This window comes from Mauremys reevesii, linkage group 10 (genome assembly GCF_016161935.1).
Source record: "Mauremys reevesii isolate NIE-2019 linkage group 10, ASM1616193v1, whole genome shotgun sequence".
Classification (NCBI taxonomy): Eukaryota; Metazoa; Chordata; order Testudines; family Geoemydidae; genus Mauremys; species Mauremys reevesii.
In genome coordinates this window covers 44125695-44143694 of record NC_052632.1, presented here as the reverse complement: position 1 = coordinate 44143694, position 18000 = coordinate 44125695, and the positions used below count along the sequence as shown (strand labels likewise).

Sequence of the window (18000 nt, the reverse complement as noted above, 5' to 3'; positions counted from 1 at the left end):
GCCGGGCTCCGCAGCTCGCTGCCCCAGGAGCTCACAGCCCCGCCGCCCAGAGCATTGCGCCAGCGGCGGAGCGAGCGAGCTGAGGCTGCGGGGGATGGGGGATAGCAAGGGAGGGGCCAAAGGTGAGCCTCCTGGGTCAGGAGCTCGGGGGCCGGGCAGGACAGTCCCACGGGCCAGATGTGGCCCGCGGGCCGTAGTTTGCCCACCCCGCCCTAGCCTCTGTTTTCCAGAAGGTGGGAATGAGCGACAGGGGATGGATCACTTGATCATTACCTGTTCTGTTCAGTCCCCCTGGGGCACCTGGCATTGGTCACTGTTGGAAGACAGGAAACTGGGCTAGATGGACTTTTGATCTGACCCAGTATGACCATTCTTATGCTCTTTATGTTCTAACTCTGAATATCATGACCACAGAAAGCTTCCTGCTCATCTTGGAAATCTTGATGGCTTTTCATTACTGTGATGAGCAGGCATACCCAGGGCCTGAGTCAAGCAGCAAGAGTGCGCGTGCATTGGCACTGCAGTCTAAGCAGTGCTGCTATTCAACCCAGTTGTAAATCTAGGCATTTGCAAAATCAACATCACTTTATTTTTCACGGATTTTGCCCCAAACATTTTCATTTTGAAAAACAATAGAGCCTGATCCTGCTTCCCTCCCTCTTGGGAGCAGAACCAGGGATGTCAATGGGATAGCTCACTACGAGTGACTTGCATGACTTAAGAGCTGTTGGATCAACCTCACATTTGACTTTTCACCCAACCCTTTCCCCACTCTTTTGCTTTATTATTTATTATTAATCCCAATCTTCAAGGTACTCAATGGCTTGGGCCCAGGGTATCTAAAACATCATCTAAAGCTCCAAGATGAAGACCATGGTCAACATCTCTGCTATGCTGGCACAACAAGGGTTAAGTTAGTCTATGCAGGAGACAACTTTCTCAGTAGCTGGTCTGAGAGTGTGGAATGACTCCCCCAGGAACTAAGGACCATCACAAACCTCTCCACCCTCTGTTCCAGGACAAGGTGTGTTTCTTCGACCTGCCTTCTCTCTCCAACATCAACTCAGAGCAGCCTGGGCATTCTCAAAAAAAAAAAAAATCTACACCACACTAACCTCCAAACCAAACACTGCACTGCACACACAGTTCTCCTTGTGGGGAGAGAGTGAAGCACATGGGGAAGGCGCTCGGACCCTGCAGTGATGAGGGGAGGTAAGAATCTGCACAGGATAGAACAGACAAAAATGTAGCAAGGCCAGCTCTTTTCCATGGTACTTCAGCATTTTCACCTCCTGACCCAGCCAGAATCAAGGAGGTCCATGTAAAGCTCCATGTTGTCCCCTCTTCTCTACCAATGCTCCCAAGTTTGTCAACCTCTTTGCCAGCTTCTTTCATGCAGCCCCCTCTGCAGCTCCCTGAACCCATCCACAAGACCCCTCCCCTGTCCACATGTAAGTCCTCCTACAGGCCCCACTTCTGCTGTGCTGCTTACTGTGTATTGAGTTGGCTTGTGTACAAATGGACTGTTGTTATTCCCATTCCCATAAGCTATGTCTATGTGTCTGTCCTTCCTTAGATTACAAGTTCCTTGGGGCAGGGAATATTTGGAAAGCACCTGGCATGTTGTGGATGCTACTGTAAATAAGAACAATAATGAAACTGCAAAATTAATCTGGTCCAGCATCCATTAGACTCTTGGTGACTGTTCTGGCCATTTCTTGTTATCTGACCCAGTTCATTACTCCGATAAAATTGGTGATGATGGTGGGATTGCCTTACATGTGTGTGTTTCTATGTGTGATTCTCAGCTGGGTAGATATGGTGAAAGCAGTCGTCTCTCTTTTAGTTTTATATTCTAGCCTTTTTTCCTTCAGTTAATGAGCGACAAAGACCCAGATTCTCAGCAGGTCTAAAGTGATGTGATTTCCATGGAGCTGTGTCATTTACACTAGCTGATAATTTGGCCCATGGTCTCTGTAGCTTGTGAGGAGAAACATAGTTGAGAAATACATTGTGTACAACTTTAGTTTACATGTTCTCTTTGTCACACTGTGTTGTGGTTGCAGCGTTGTTGATGCTAAACCATAGAATATATTGAGCCTGATCTGTAGCTGTTACTCACGAGTAGCCCAGTTTGTCATGTAAGGGCCACAGGCTCAGGCCCATAAGAATTACGCCTGTGTGACTTTTTCCATGGAATTGGCATCTGGCAACTCTGAAACAGGAGACAACCCCATTTGTGTTCAGACCTGGGTCCAACCAAAACCCTGCTCCCAAACATTTTGGGAAAGTTTTTTGATACAAATCCTAATTTATGATTCAGGCCCATCTCTATAATGGGCAAAACCAAACTCTGGATCTGGGAAGTGCTCAGGGTTGGACTGTGACCAGGGTCTGAGTTTTGTAGCTCAGTCCCATCTTTACTCGTATTCCTATACATTCAACAGTAGATGCACTGGGTCTTTGCAAACTACTGCCCCTATTGAGCTGTATATTCTCTATTGCAAGTTTCCAAGGCAATGGGCACCCTTGAAGGGGCTTCCTTCCATCCCCCAGCATGTTGGTTCTTTTTATTATTAGCTTATCAGAGATAAATACATGTCGAGAAGGGTCAAAGCCTGGATCAATGGACAGCAAACAAAAAGGGACTTTTCCATATTCATACATTTGGCAGATTTTTGGAAGATCAAACAAAGCATGTTGGGCTTATACATAATTTATGTTGGGAGCTCTGTTAAATCAAGACATATTAAACACATTGAACGTCTTAACAAAGAGGCATGGGGAAGGGGGCTAACGATGTGTTTATCCAGTACAATGGGCTGGACATGAAGAGAGGGCTAGATCCTTTGCACTGCTTTTTTCCTCGATGACTTGCTGGGATTCCAGCAGGCCTGGATGAAGGGTGAGAACAAGGAATTATACATAGCTAGATAGCTTTGTATGGAAGGGGTTATGCTGCTTAACCCCTCCTGGTGAAGCTTGGCTAGGATAAGCATGGAGAGAGATGACAGCCTGCAGTGACATGACTGCCCAAGAAGTGAACCCACTGGGATTCCACTGGAACAAGCCAGCAGAACCTAGGTGCCAGACCACAGCAGTAGGTTTGCATAGTCCTCTCTGTGACTTTCACTCCACCTGGGGGCATGGCATTAACTAGTGCAACACCAACAGTGGGTGGAGCCAAGCCACGATAAGGTGGGACCATGCTGGCCAGGAGACGCACTGATTGGGCACCTCTCCTGGTCAGCTTGTGCCTACAAGTCTCTGGTGAAGGCCCTCATGGATTTTAAAGCAGAACACATATGGGAGGGGGTAATGGTGCTATCACCAGCTTCCCCTGGCAGTGAAATACCACTCGTGTCCCTTTGCATGTCATCTTCAAATCCACTCAACTTTGGCTGAGCCTGTGGTCTCCCCAGAACTGTATAAACATGTCTAGCTCCAAGATATGAACCTTCTCCCTTTCAAGCCCTAAGGAGGGGAGGGAATGAAATTTTTGCACAGGAAGTAATTGTCCTAAAACCTCTTTGTTCTGTCATATCGCAGAGCGTGACTCGCTCTGAGCTGATAATGGCTGGATCCAGGGAGGGCGGGAATATGACTAATGCTGTCTAGGAGCTGAAATGGTAATTCTACTCTAACTGCCTCCACTCTTCAGATTTAGGGCAGAGAATTCCCTGAACCTGAGCTCTGAACAAACAAGGTCTCTTGAGGCTCAGTGTGTGTGGGGTGGGAAATGAAATCACATTGATTCCTTTCTTTTTTAGGAAAGCCAGATTCTAAATATAGATTTAAGAAAATGCTTAGTTTGCTGAGCAAGCAGTTGCAGGAAAGAGAGCACAGAGCAAGTCCAGGGCAGTGGCCATGAGAGCAGCTTGCAAAGAACCTAGTATGGCTGTTATTCTTGTGACGTGTTTGTGTCTCGTCACTGTGGGGAACATCCTTGTAACACAGTAAAGGAATATGTCGTTTCCTTGTGATGTCATGCGTGCAGGCCAAGGAGGAGATTCAAGTAAGCCAAATACATTTCAGTACTGGCTTTTCCTTCCATTTTTATCAATGGCATGTTGCACACTGGGTTCCTCAGACCTTTCTGCAATCTTTAATGCAGTATTTTTTTCAGATGGTGGATGTTGCGTATTTGAATTGTGGTGGAACAAGTGTGCATGATGCTCTCCCTGGGGTTGCTCCCAAGAATGAGATGAGTGCCTTGGGTTATGGAGGCAGCAGTGTCCAGTGGGGAGAGCATGGGATGGGGAGAATGGGACTCTTGAGTCCTGACTCTACCACTGACTCATGTAGTGACCTTAGGCAAGTCACTCACCGGCTCTGTGCCTGTTTCCCCATCTGTAAAATGGGGGTTACGTTTACAGCAGGATTGGAGGGTTATGTAGCTTGATTGATGGCTGTCAAGTGTCATTGAATCCTATTATTACAAGCACTGTATAAGCGTAAAGCAATATTACTTGTCTTGGGGAGCATGGACTGACATACAATAACCAATGGGAAAGGGGATCTGGGGGAATATTTGCAGCTGGAGAAAGCTGTTTGTCTGACAAATCTGGAGACCATGAGACATACAGAGGGCAGGTAGTGGTAGTGCAAGCTACATACACACTCCCTCACTACCTTTTGAACCAGCCTCAACTATGACTCGAGGGACCACTGGTCAGGATGGAATGGCCCGTTCATTGTGCACAAGGATACAACTCTCCACTCTCCTTATGTAAACTACCATCCCATCAGACTTGAAGGGTCAGAAGTAAAAAGAAGTGCCGTCTAGTGGTTAGTGTGGACTCTGATCTCAGCTCTGACACTGACTCATTTCGGTCAAGTTGCTTACCCTCTCTGTGATTGGTTTCCCCTCTGAATAATTGGATTAATTATGCTCATAAGAGTGTGTTGGAAAAGCTAATTCACAAAGGCTTACAAAGAGCTTTGAGATCCTCATGTGAAAAGGCAAAAAGCAAAATGAAGTGGTGTAATCACAAACTACATACACTTGAGGAGAAGCACACTGACATGGAGGGACCATAGCCTTTGAATGAATAATTGAAAAGGCAATGTTAAATCAAAAGGAACAGTAGGTCTTCAGTGGAGGTAATAGAAATGTCTTGAGTCCTGTAGATCCAGTCTTGCTGGGGGATAGTCTATTGTCTTATGGCTCATCCCAGCAGCTGTAATGGTTGAGGCTGGAGCTGCTGGCTGTCCTAGCATCCAGGAGCTGGAGCTTTCTCTCTCAAGGCCCCAAGTTTATGAAATGCTCTCCCTTCCTGCAGAAGCCAGAGCACATTCAAGGCTGACTGCTTTTTAATTTAATTTCTTTTAGTTGATATTTGATGGAAGGGGGGCTCTTGGTAATGGGTTCCTTTTATTGCATTCTGCACTCCTTTATTTGAACTAATGGAAAGTGCAAGGTCCAAGACTTTCTTAATCATAGCAATTAAAAGGCTGTTTGTTTTAATAGGCATATCATTATCTCCAGAGGGCCATTTCAGCAACTACTCAATGGTGCACTGGAAAGAACTGTCCATGGTGCTGAAATGGATCACTCACAAGGGAAATAGTGCTTCCTTGTGTCCATCCCAGAGCATGCAGTTTGGCCAAAAAAGTTCATGCTGAAATCAAATGTAGTACTAAGAACTAACAAGGCTCTGATTTTATTTAGAGCATTGTGCTATTGCATACTATAGATTAACACATCCTCTGTTCAGAGATTACCTTTGACATAAGGTCAGTTTTGGTAGCTCTTGATTCTCTTGAATTTCCCTATAAACATCTCCTTGTGAACAGTGCCATGCAAAGCCCTTCATGTCTTTAAACAGCATGATAATAGAGTGGATGTATTGTAGCTGACATCAAAGCACTAATAATTTAAACGAATTCTTATTGATTTAATGCATTATCTTTTGTAAGTTAAAGGCCATAAATCATATTTTACTGTGTTTATAATAGGGTAAATGCATCAATGCACTGAACATTTGAAAACTATTACACACTATAACTGGAATAAAAATATCATGGAGTGCATATTTATGTGTGATTATATTTTTACTGTGTCAATAAAATGCTCCAATTTTAGTGTATAATAGGGAATTAAGCATAGAACTAAGTTAAAATCTCCTTAAAAAACAAAACAAACAAACAACAAGGAGTCTGGTGGCACCTTAAAGACTAACAGATTTATTTGGGCATAAGCTTTCGTTGGTAAAACACCTCACTTCTTCAAATGCATGGAGTGAAAATTACAGATGCAGGCATTATATAATGACACATGAAGAGAAGGGAGTTACCTCAGGTGGAGAACCAGTGTTGATAGGGCCAATTTGATCAGGGTGGATGTAGTCCACTCCCAATAATAGATGAGGAGGTATCAATTCCAGGAGAGGCAAAGCTGCTTTTGTAATGAGCCAGCCACTCTCAGTCCCTATTCAAGCCCGAATTAATGGTGTTAAATTTGCAAATGAATTTTAGTTCTGCTGTTTCTCTTTGAAGTTTGTTTCTGAAGTTTTTTGTTCAAGAATAGTTACTTTTAAATCTGTTATAGAATGTCCAGGGTGATTGAAGTGTTCACCTACTGGCTTTTGTATTTTACCATCATTCACCATCAAGGGCTCATTCACCTGCACGTCTACTAATATATGCCATCGTGCCAGCAGTGCCCCTCTGCCATGTACATTGGCCAAACCGGACAGTCTCTACATAAAAGAATAAATGGACACAAATCAGACATCAGGAATGGTAACATACAAAAACCAGTATCTCTTCAACACTTCAATCTCCCTGGACATTCTACAACAGATTTAAGGCTGGAGCACCGGTTGTAGTGAATCAAATGTGATAGAGTAGCTCTAATACATTGAGACATAGGCCAGTACCAGTAGTGAATGCTTTGTCTGGTTCCCCTCCCTACCTGTGGTTCTGACCCTAGCAACACTTACATATATATGTAAGTTTCCTATTTGGAGTAGTCCTGTTGATGTCAATGGTAGTAAAATTAAACAAATGTAGGATCAGGGCCTGTCTTAGTAACTTAGGCCTAGATCCTTAAAGATATTTAGGCTCCTAACTTCCTTTAGTCAATAAAATCATGAATGATGTGGAGAAAGTGAATAGGCAAGTGTTATTTACCCCTTCACATAACACAAGAACTAGTGGTCACCCAATACAATTAATAGGCAGCAGGTTTAAAGCAAACAAAAGGAAGTACTACTTTACACAATGCACAGTCAACCTGTGGAATTCGTTGCCAGGGGATGTTGTAAAGGCCAAAAGTATAACACTGTTCTAAAAAGAATGAACTAAGTTCATGGAGGCTAGGTTCATCAATGTCCATCAATGGCTATTAGTCAAGGATGCAATCCTATGTTCTGGGTGTCCCTAAACATCTGACTGCCAGAATCTAGGGCAAATAACGGGGCTGGATCACTTGAAATTGCCTTGTTCTGTTCATTCACTCTGAAGTATCTAGCACTGGCTGCTGTCAGAGACAGAACACTGGGCTTAGATGGACCATTGGTCTGACCTATTATGGCTGTTCTTATTGATTTCAGTGGAAGTTAGGAGCATAAATGTTCTTTAAGGATCTGGACCTTAGACTCTATGGCAGGTCTGGCACAGCACCATTGCTCACATCCCATCCGCTTACATACATTTTAACTTGCAGTGGAGATAGAGTTTGGTATAGTCCCAGTTTTATGGAGAACTGGAACAGGCACAATTGACGGGAAGCAACCAGCACTGACTAGTATGACCAGGGTGTTAGTCTGGTAAACTGTTATAGGAAGCAGACTTTGTATATACTGTCATGTGATGCACACCTCATTATCAGTACCCTTGGTGGTTATTTACGGATGGCAGAGTATACATCTTATTTGCATAGCTTAGTATGGAGTTAATTAAAGCAATTTATCTCATTCTTTTAACAGGTCCCCTAATAATTTTCCATTATGTAGCATTCAGGTTTGCTGGGTTATTAGTAATTTAACACAAGAATTCTCTTTGTGGGTATTTATTTCAGAGAGGTTTTTCACGTGGATAGCGCATTTGAATCAATCACTATGAGTAAATGAACTTGTTTAGCAGGTGAATTCCTACACTGGGTATTTGCCTAAGTGTCCTTTAATGCATTTAGTAGCAGTGACTCACCACATCTATTCTATTATCTCTGTGAAGAATGCAAAGTTATGACTATCTAACAGAAATACGCCAGCTCCTGGTTGGAAAAAATAATGCTCAGTATAGAGGAAAGTGTCTGTCTATCCCTCCTTCCTTGTGTGTATCTCTCCTCATTCTACCCAGTGAGTAGCTGCTTTCTGAAACGAACCTTTCCTCCAACCCCCACAAACTCTACCATCCCCACTCCAGTCATACTAACATCTGCTAATACACTTTACAAATGATTATTTCTATTTCTAGCCTAACTAGCAGTCCAGGGAATTAAACGATGACCTGTTTCCTGTCAAGAAAGTTACTGGTCAGTGTAGTAGTACATCATTCAACATGCATCCTCCAGGAGAGGGGAGCTGCTCCTTTGTCAGGAGAAAAAAATTAGGAAACATTCCCACGTAAAGAGTGACCATATAAAGAGGAGAATTCTTCTCTCTGAATCAGCTCTTAACCAGTGCCCCAGACTGGTCTTGTTGGAGACAGTGGGTGTTTTTGATGGGGTGTGGTCATTAAATATACCATTGCACTCTTTGTAAGAGTAGGAAGGTTAGCCATGGTGTATCATTTAAATTCCACTCCTGGTGATATTCTGGCTTTGGTTTTGCTTCATTTCTGTGCATTGGCAGAAAGCTACTTGGTTCAACCCAGAGCTGGCTGCTTTGCAATGAAGGTTGAAAATGGCCCAAATGCTTTGTTAATTTAGAGTTAATGTTAGAATCATATAAATGTAGGACTGGAAGGGTCCTCCAGAGGTCATCCAGTCAATCCCCCACATGATGAAGCAGGGCCAAGTAAACCTAGATCATCCCTGACAGGTGTCTGTCATTCTTAAAAACCTCCAGTGATGGGGATTCCACAACCTCCCTTGAAAGCCTATTCGAGAGCTAACCTACCCTTCTAGTTAGAAAGTTTTTCCTAATATCTAATCTAAATCTCCCTTGTGCAGATTAAGCTCATTATGTTTTTGTCCTACCTTCAGTGGACATGGAGAACAATTGATCCCTGTTGTCTTTAACATATTTGAAAGACTATTATCGTGTCCCCACTCCAGCTTCTTTTCTCACCGCTAAACGTGTCCAGTGTTTTTAACCTTCCCTCACAGGTCAGGTTTTCTAACCCTTCTGTGTTTTGTTGCTCTCCTCTGACTCTCTCCACATCTTTTTTTTAAAGTATGGCACCCATAAGTGGACCCAGTACTCCAGCTGCGGTCTCATCAGTGCTGAGCAGAGCAGGACAATTACCTCCCACATCTTACCTATGACAATCCTGTTAATACATCCAACAATGACATTTGCCTTGTTTGCAACAGCTTCACATTGGCTCATATTCAATTTGTGATCCACTAAAAGCCTCAGATCCTTTTCAGCAGAACTACTACCTAGCCAGTTATTTCACATTTTGTATTTGTGCCTTTGATTTTTCATTTCTAAGTACAAACTACTTTGCACTTGTCTTCATTGAATTTCATCTTGTTGATTTCAGACCAATTTTCCAATTTGTCATGGTTGTTTTGAATTCTAATCCTTGTCCTCCGAAGTGCTTGCAACCCTCCCAGCTTGGTGCCACCTGCATATTTTATAAGAATACTCTCCACTGCATTATCTAAGGGCGGGTCCACAAAGGGATTTAGACATTGCAACACCAAGCGTTGTGGTGGCTAACTTTTAGAGGCCTAGAAAATCACAGGTTCAGCACGGAGATCTGCAGTGCTGGGTTAGGTGCCTAGACTCCCTATTCATTGCAAAGGGAGAGATCAGCACCTTGGAATGCGATCCACAAAAGCCAGCATGTTAGCCCACACCTAAGCTAGCCAATGGGAGATGATGACAAGAACAGTGTGTGTAAAGCCCCACCCCTCTCATGGGGATAGGCACCTAAGTCCAGTCTGCAGGGAGGCGTCTTTCTCTCCCTCTGCTAGGTGAGACCCACATCCCAGGTAAGTACTCTAACCACTGAGCTAAGAGATGTAAGATGGGCACCACCACCTCCTCTGGCCAGACTCTTAATGGGACCCAGTCTGCTAGGTGGCCTCTGAGCATGCCTGCTGGAGTGGGCCCTGCACACAGCTTAGGTGGCTGAATGCCTTTCTTCCCCTGGCTTGTGAATTGCTCTGGGGCTCAAGCGGAAGAGAGGAGTCCAGACACAGGAGAGATGCAGCTGTTCACGTACCCAGAGACAGGAACATGGGCACCCAGGGAACTTTTACTCTGAAAAGCTCAGTTGTCGAGAGAGTTTAGGCAGCTACAGAGTTTACAGGAGTTTTGTGAATCGCAGTGGAGCCAAAACTGAGACTTAGGCTATGTCTATACTACCCGCCCGGGTCGGCAGGTAGCGTTTGACTTCTCGGAGTTCGATATATCGCGTCTCATCTAGACGCAATATATTGAACTCCGAACGCGCTCCCGTCGACTCCGGAACTCCACCACCGTGAACGGCGGTGGCGGAGTCAACGGGGGAGCCGCGGACTTCGATCCCGCGGCGTCTGGACGGGTGAGTAGTTCGAACTAAGGTAGTTCGAGTTCAGCTACGCTATTCGCGTAGCTGAACTTGCGTACCTTAGTTCGACCCCCCCCCCCCAGTGTAGACCAGGCCATAGGCACATAACACCTGACTTAGGTGCCTGAGTCTGGAGTTTAGGTACAATAGTAACTTTGTGGATACCCACCATGACTCATTAACAAGAATGTTGAATAGTGCTAGAGCCAGGACAGAACCCTGAGGGTATGTCTACACTGCAACCAGACACCCACAGTTCCTGTGCCAGCAGATTCAGGCTCAGGCTAAGGTGCTGTTTAATTGTGGTGTAGACTGTTACCCAAAATTGGGTCAGCTAGTAAGCTTAGGGAGGACTAATGACCCACCAGAGCTTGGCAGAAAGCAGCACGTTTATTATATTGATAGCTAAGCTCAAAAGAAGGGGGGGAGGGTGTCACATTCACACTTGCATACTCACGCTCCCGGGACAGGTACAGCACTGGAGATGTCAGGATCCTTTAAGGTAAGTGTCCCACAGCACAGCGATGGGCGGTGCGATGAAGGTAAGTCTTCCCAAGGCACGATGGAATGCAACGCAGCGAACCACTGGTCAGGGGGTCCAGGCGAAGGGCCTTCACGGGAGGTACAAGCTTGTGAGTGCACTCCTGAGCACATGGCCCCTTCCCCTTTTAAGGACCTGCTCCTCATGGCCTGCGACTAGAGATGACTTGGCTGCATCTGGTTGGTCACACTCCACCTCAGCCAGTGTCCATGCAGTGTCCATGCATTGGGTATGTGAATGCTGCCTAATTAGAGTCCCAGACACCTTGTCTACCTGGGAGCTCTTCTGATCTTCCAGCTGTTCAACCAGCCCATTCATCCCACAAGCATTCCAGGAGGGAGGGGTGGGGGAAAGCCACTTCACAGGTATTCAAGCTTGGGCGGGGGAGGGGAGTGTAACAGACCTTTTGAGCATACAGGTTATACAGATCACTTCTGCTCCTACAACATAGACATTTGAGCTCAGGCTGCAGCCTGTGCTCTGGGACTCTCCCACCTTGCAAGGTCCTAGTGCTCGGGCTCCAACCAAGCCCAAATGTCTACACCATAGTTAAACAGCTCATTAGCCCAAGCCCCAGGCGCCGGAGTCAGCTAGCACAGGCCAGCTGCAGGTTTTTAACTGCAGCATAGACAGACCCTGAGAGACCCCACTAGATACATCCTCCCAGTCTGACAGTGAACCATTGATGATTACTCTCTAAGTGTGGAAAAAAAAACAGGAGTACTTGTGGCACCTTAAAGACTAACAAATTTATTTTAGCATGAGCTTTCGTGAGCTACAGCTCACTGCAGCTCACGAAAGCTCATGCTAAAATAAATTTGTTAGTCTTTAAGGTGCCACAAGTACTCCTGTTTTTTTTGCGGATACAGACTAACACGGCTGCTACTCTGAAACCTATCTCTAAGTGTGGTTACCTTATAGTAATTTTATCTAGACCACATTTACCTAGTTTGCTTATGTTATGTGGGACTGTGTCAAAAGCCTGACTAAAATCAAGATATAGCATGTCTACTACTTTCCCCCCATCCACTGGGCCAGTAACCCTCTCAAAGAAGGAAATTAGGTTGGTTTGGCATGATTTGTTCTCGACAATTCCATGTTGGCTATTACTCATCACCCTGTTATCCTCTGGTGGTTACAAACTGATTGTTTGATAATTTGTTCCAGGAACTGAAGTTAGGCTGACTGGTCTGTAATTCCCCGAGTCCTCCTTTTCTCCCCTCTTTAAAAACTGGCACTATGTTTGCCCTTCTGCAGTCCTCCTGGACCTCACCTGTGCTCTGAGTTCTCAAAGATAATCTGAGATTGCTTCAGCTAGTTCCTTATGTACCCTCAGGTGAATTTCATCAGGCCCTGCCAACTTGAATACATTTAACTTATCATACTATTCTTTAACTTGTTCTTTCATTATTCTGGCTTGCATTTCTTCCTCCTTGTTGTTGCTTAAGTATATTTTTCTTATGAAACTGCAAACACTTAAAAATCCAGGAGAACATAAGTTAAGGCAGCATTCATGCCCAATACAATATCAGTCTCCAAACATTAGACTGATACCATCCATGATATTGATCCAGACTAACACACTAATACCCCTCTGACACACAATCATTTTCTGTTCCATAATACTATTCCCTCTCAATGCACACAGCGAAAAACTGAAAATCCCACTGCAGCATGCACTCTGAACTTTGTCCTTCCAACACTACAATATTTAATTTAATGTTAGTTATTGTAAAATTACAATCCTAGCACGTCCACACAACATGCACTAGGTATTGAACAGAAAGCTGATTTGACTCGCTGGTCAAAAATCACAAACGAACATCTGCTAGGTATTTATACTGTGACTTTTAAAAAAATCAGATCAGCTATGCAATACCCACTGCCATTCAGAAATTCACACAAATATGATTGAAATGCACATGCCCACCCTATTTCATAGGCATATCCATAGAACGTTGTAACTAAATTACAGATTAGCTGATCAGAGTTAAGGGTGCAGGCTGCAGTGTGATTTTATTTATTTATTTATTTCCAGTTCTAAGGTGTGTGATCGTATTGTATTCAAAGCAAGTATGTTAGAACTGGCTGGTCAGACAGTGTGACTGAGCAGCTCAAAACAAGAGGAAAACCAGCACTAAGTCAGCTAAAATAAATCACATGCATTCTTGCTGTTAATTTTCTCTGTAAGCTTTTGGAAATGGGAGGGGAGCTGTGGTCAGCAAGACAGGAAATGGGAAGGGAAACATCCATAAGTCAATCTCTCTATAAGTTGTAGTCCACACTATGGGAAAAGTTTAAGATATAGTGGTCACAGCACAAGACTGCGAGTCGTTTGAGTTCTGTTCTCTGCAGTGCCACAGACTTGCTGTGTGACCATTAGACTATCCCTTAACTTCACCATGTCTCCGGTTCCTCATCTGTAAAATGGAGGTGATAATCCTTACCCACCTTTCAGGGGAGTTATGAGGCTAAATTTGTTACTGTTTGGGAAGTGCTTTGGGATCCTTGGGAGGTGTTGGGGAAATGCAGTGCATGGTTATTAATAATTGCTACTAGCCCTTCTAAACGTCACATGCATTTTTATTCATCTCAGTCAATAACTTAGAAAGGGCAAAAAAAGGCTTCTTACTGCAAATATAAAATGACATGAAGATGTTTGACCCCCCCCCCCCAGGTGTTGTGATCACTGAGCAGCCATTGACACTAAATTAATGATCCTTCACTAAGTGTGGTGCATTTGACCTAGATATATGTGGGCTGTGGCTTCCTTACTGTTGCATTTATAACTTCTAGGAATTCTGGTTAGCAAATTCCACTAGGCACCTCTTTTTGCAGTGTGGGAATGGTGTCTAGGCCAAAATCCTGATGCTTTTCAGCCTCTGTTTTCTTCTTCATAGAGGCCAAAGGTTGTATTTGCTCACCATTTGGGCACCCATTAGTGCGTAGTCAGTGCATTGGATATAGATGCTCATCGTCTCTATTCCATATGTGATGCCTTCTAAATGCCAGGAACAAGAGGAATTGATGGCATTTGTCTTGACTCACTTCTCCAAATCTGGGCTGAAACTCTGCTCTAAGTACCACATGGAAATGAATGTTATGACTTAATCTCTGCTTGTTCGCCTCACAAAACACTGTTTGTGCGTGTGCAAAACTCAAAACTCAGCATTATAATGTCCGTGGCACTGCCATTGATCAGGTCAAGGCTGACGTGTTGGCAGAGCTAGGAGGGGGTACTAGGACTGGAGCAGCAGGGACTGCAGTATTCAGGACCACAGGGAGCTGGCAGAGCTCTGTATCTGGATTAATTTACAGTGGACTGGAATATGAGGGAGTTCTGCAAATCAGGATTGAAGTATATTGCTCAACCTGTGTGTGGGAAATTTCCTGCTACCCACACTGACTAGTTAGCCAATGCCATCAGTTTCTCACTCTCTGCTGAACCCTAAAATCACCTGCTGATGTTGAGAAAGGCAGGCAGAGAAATCAAAAGATCTCTGCAGAAAGTGACTGTCACCTTTATGTGTATGCAGAGCTGGCTGCTGCTTTAGCTTTCATCTGCTTCCTTTGAAACTTGGGGAGGAATAATGCTCTTCTTCTGTGTGTGCATCTCCTTCTGTATTCCAATGGTTAGATTAAAGATGGCTGAAAGGATATTTCTCTTGGGAACACATATACCAATGTCTTCAAGACTTGCATGCTGTTGCGTGATTATCTAAATTACTTGAATAGGGAAGCTGTGTCATCATATCACCCTTAATAAACAAGTTTGCAGCTTAGATTTGTTCAGTACTAGCATGTATTGCGATATGGCATGATGGTGCTCTTAGACACACAATAGACTCATTTTGTTGCTTAGTTTCTAACATCAGCTACTGTGCTTGCATGCTAGGTAGGCAGTTGCACTGGGTATTTGGCAGGGTAACACCTATGCATCAAAGAGCAAGATAAAATTAGCTGATGGGATTTTCAGAGGTGCTCACTGTTGGCCTAACTTTGCTCCCACTGAAGTCCATTACCATGGGCTTCAGTGGAACCAGATTTAGGCCAATGCTGAATACTTCTGAAAATCCCCACTTTGTGTCTGTCTGTGTCTCTCTTTCTCTGTAAATATATCTTACACTTATACAATATACTTATGTTTGGAGAGTGCAGTGTTCATTGATCTAGACAGAGAAGTCTTTTGTTGTTGGTTGTTGACAGTTTAACAAAATAAAGATGAGGGGTCAGATCCCCAGCTTGCACAAATTGATGTAGCTCCATTGAACTTGCTAGAGCTATGCTGTTTTATACCAGCTGAGAATCTAGTCCAAGATATAGACTCAAGGAGTAAAATTCTTACCTAGATCTACATTCTGAGCATCCCAAAGTTGGGTGTGGTTGATGCAAACCCATCTTGGCTGTGTAGCGAATTTGCCAAGAAACATGTGCCTCAGTGTAAATAGGAGTGGAATTTCTCTCTTCTATTGTAAGCCTTTTGGGATGGTGACCTTGTCTTCCTCTTTGTACTCTACATGGCAGAGAATATACTAGGTGCTCAGGAAATGAAGAATAATAAATAAAGTATCTTGTGACTGTGTGAGTAAGTAAACAAAGCCAATAGATCAGTTTGCCCTGTGCACTTGGTTCATTTACTTTGACATGCGCATTTTAATTTTAATTGTTTATGATACTTCTTAATATAGCAGTAAATGCCCTGTAGTATACTGTGTAGAAGTAATGCTGTCTTGGGGTAGGTCTATACTTACCTGCCGGGTCGACGCGTAGCGTTCGACTTCTCGGAGTTCTAATTATCGCGTCTAATCTAGACACGATAGTTCGAACTCCGAACGCGCTCCCGTCGACTCCGGAACTCCACCACTGCGAACGGCGGTGGCAGAGTCGATGGGGGAGCCGCGGACTTCGATCCCGCGGCGTCTGGACAGGTAAGTAGTTCGAACTAAGGTAGTTTGACTTCAGCTACGCTATTCACGTAGCTGAAGTCAAACTACCGTAGTTCGACCCCCCACCCTAGTGTAGACCAGGCCTTGGTGGTGATGAGGCCGTCGATGTCTCCACTAGTTAAGCCTCTGTTGAGGATTGGAGTGAGGCTACTAGGTTATTTGTGAGACTCCTCAGCAAAGTCTGAGAACTAGTAAGGTTTTCTGTCTGTCTTACTCTGGATTAGCTGCTGCAGCAGCATCATGTGATCACTTATCTATTATACTAATACCTGGTTAAAAAACAGCGAGTGGTTTATAACATCAGGGATTATGCTCAGACACACAGTGCTTTCCAAAATAAAAAGAATGCTCTTCTGAGAGCCCTTCAGATAATATTGATTGACCAATAAAGAAAAGACCAGAGTATCAGAGACTTGTTTGAGGGCACAGCAGTGAAATGTTTCTCTTGGTTACTTTACAATTAAATACGTATCTTCAGGCACGCAACTATGAGCTGTATTGATCATTTCTGCACTGCATGGGCATCCATGGAGCACTGTCTAAACTCCCAAAATCCAGTCTCTGCACACGCTAAGCGCAGTGAGAAATCTAAGCTGAATTCTTGGGATACTGCACTGGATCAGAGCAGGCTCCATCTAGTGCAGAGTCCTCTTTCTGAGTGTGATCAGCACCAACTGCTTCAGGGGCAAGTGCAAGAAACCCGCAGTGGGCAGTTCTGAGAGAGCCTGCCCAAAGCACTACGTTCCTTCTGACTCCCAAAGGTCAGCTGACACCTGCAGTGAGAGGGTTTAGAATCATAGAATATCAGGGTTGGAAGGAACCTCAGGAGGTCATCTAGTCCAACACCCTGCTCAAAGCAGGACCAATCCCCAGATTTTTACCCTAGTTCCCTAAATGGCACCCTCAAGGATTGAACTCACAACCCTGGGTTTAGCAGGCTAATGCTCAAACCACTGAGCTATCCCTCCCATTAGCTTTTTTTTTTTTTTTTTTTTTTTTTTTTTTTTTAGTGTTTGTTTATTGTTAGAAGGGTGGTTGTTTTTGTCAGCCATGTAAATGTCTTGGTCTTTTGGGTTATTCCAAAGCCCTGATCAGGGTTTTGGAGTGGACACCCCCATTGTACCCTACACCCCCATCAGGATCCACCGTGCCAGCAACCTAATATCCCTCTTTACATTAAGTGCCTAAATACAGTGGTCACTGGTGTGCCCTAGACGTACCTCTGACAGGCGGGCAGGGGGTGGGGAAGCTAATAACAGTACAGTTTTCTAAAGCAGATGACTTGGTCTCTCTTGCCCTGGGGCCCTCCTTTGGCTGATATCCTGTCTCTGTCTCACTGTATAGGTTCTACTGGGATCTGACCATGCTGCTCCTGATGGTGGGAAACCTGATCATTATCCCTGTGGGCATCACTTTCTTCAAGGATGAGAACACCACCCCGTGGATCGTTTTCAATGTGGTCTCAGACACCTTTTTCCTCATCGACCTCGTTCTCAACTTCCGGACCGGCATCGTGGTAGAGGATAACACCGAGATCATCCTTGACCCCCAACGAATTAAGATGAAGTACCTGAAGAGCTGGTTCGTGGTGGATTTTATCTCCTCCATCCCTGTGGACTACATCTTCCTGATCGTGGAGACCCGTATCGATTCGGAGGTTTACAAGACTGCCCGGGCTCTGCGCATTGTGCGCTTCACCAAAATCCTCAGCCTCTTGCGCCTGCTGAGGCTCTCCAGGCTCATCCGCTACATCCACCAATGGGAGGAGGTGAGCAGAGGCTGTGTTTCATGTGCACTTGGGCCCTGAGGCCCCTTTCCCCTCACACCAGGAGTGCAGTTCTTCCC

General features: G+C 44.5%; 1 protein-coding gene across 7 annotated transcripts in view; it reads left to right on the top strand.

Moving 5' to 3' along the window:
- Positions 1-18000, top strand: part of HCN4 (hyperpolarization activated cyclic nucleotide gated potassium channel 4) — a 166116-nt gene that overhangs the window by 26814 nt on the left and 121302 nt on the right. For all 7 annotated transcript variants that reach the window (XM_039493361.1, XM_039493366.1, XM_039493363.1 and 4 more), the window contains one exon: positions 17500-17923. In XM_039493361.1, coding sequence (XP_039349295.1) covers positions 17500-17923 — 424 coding nt within the window. The remainder of the gene's footprint in view (positions 1-17499; positions 17924-18000) is intronic.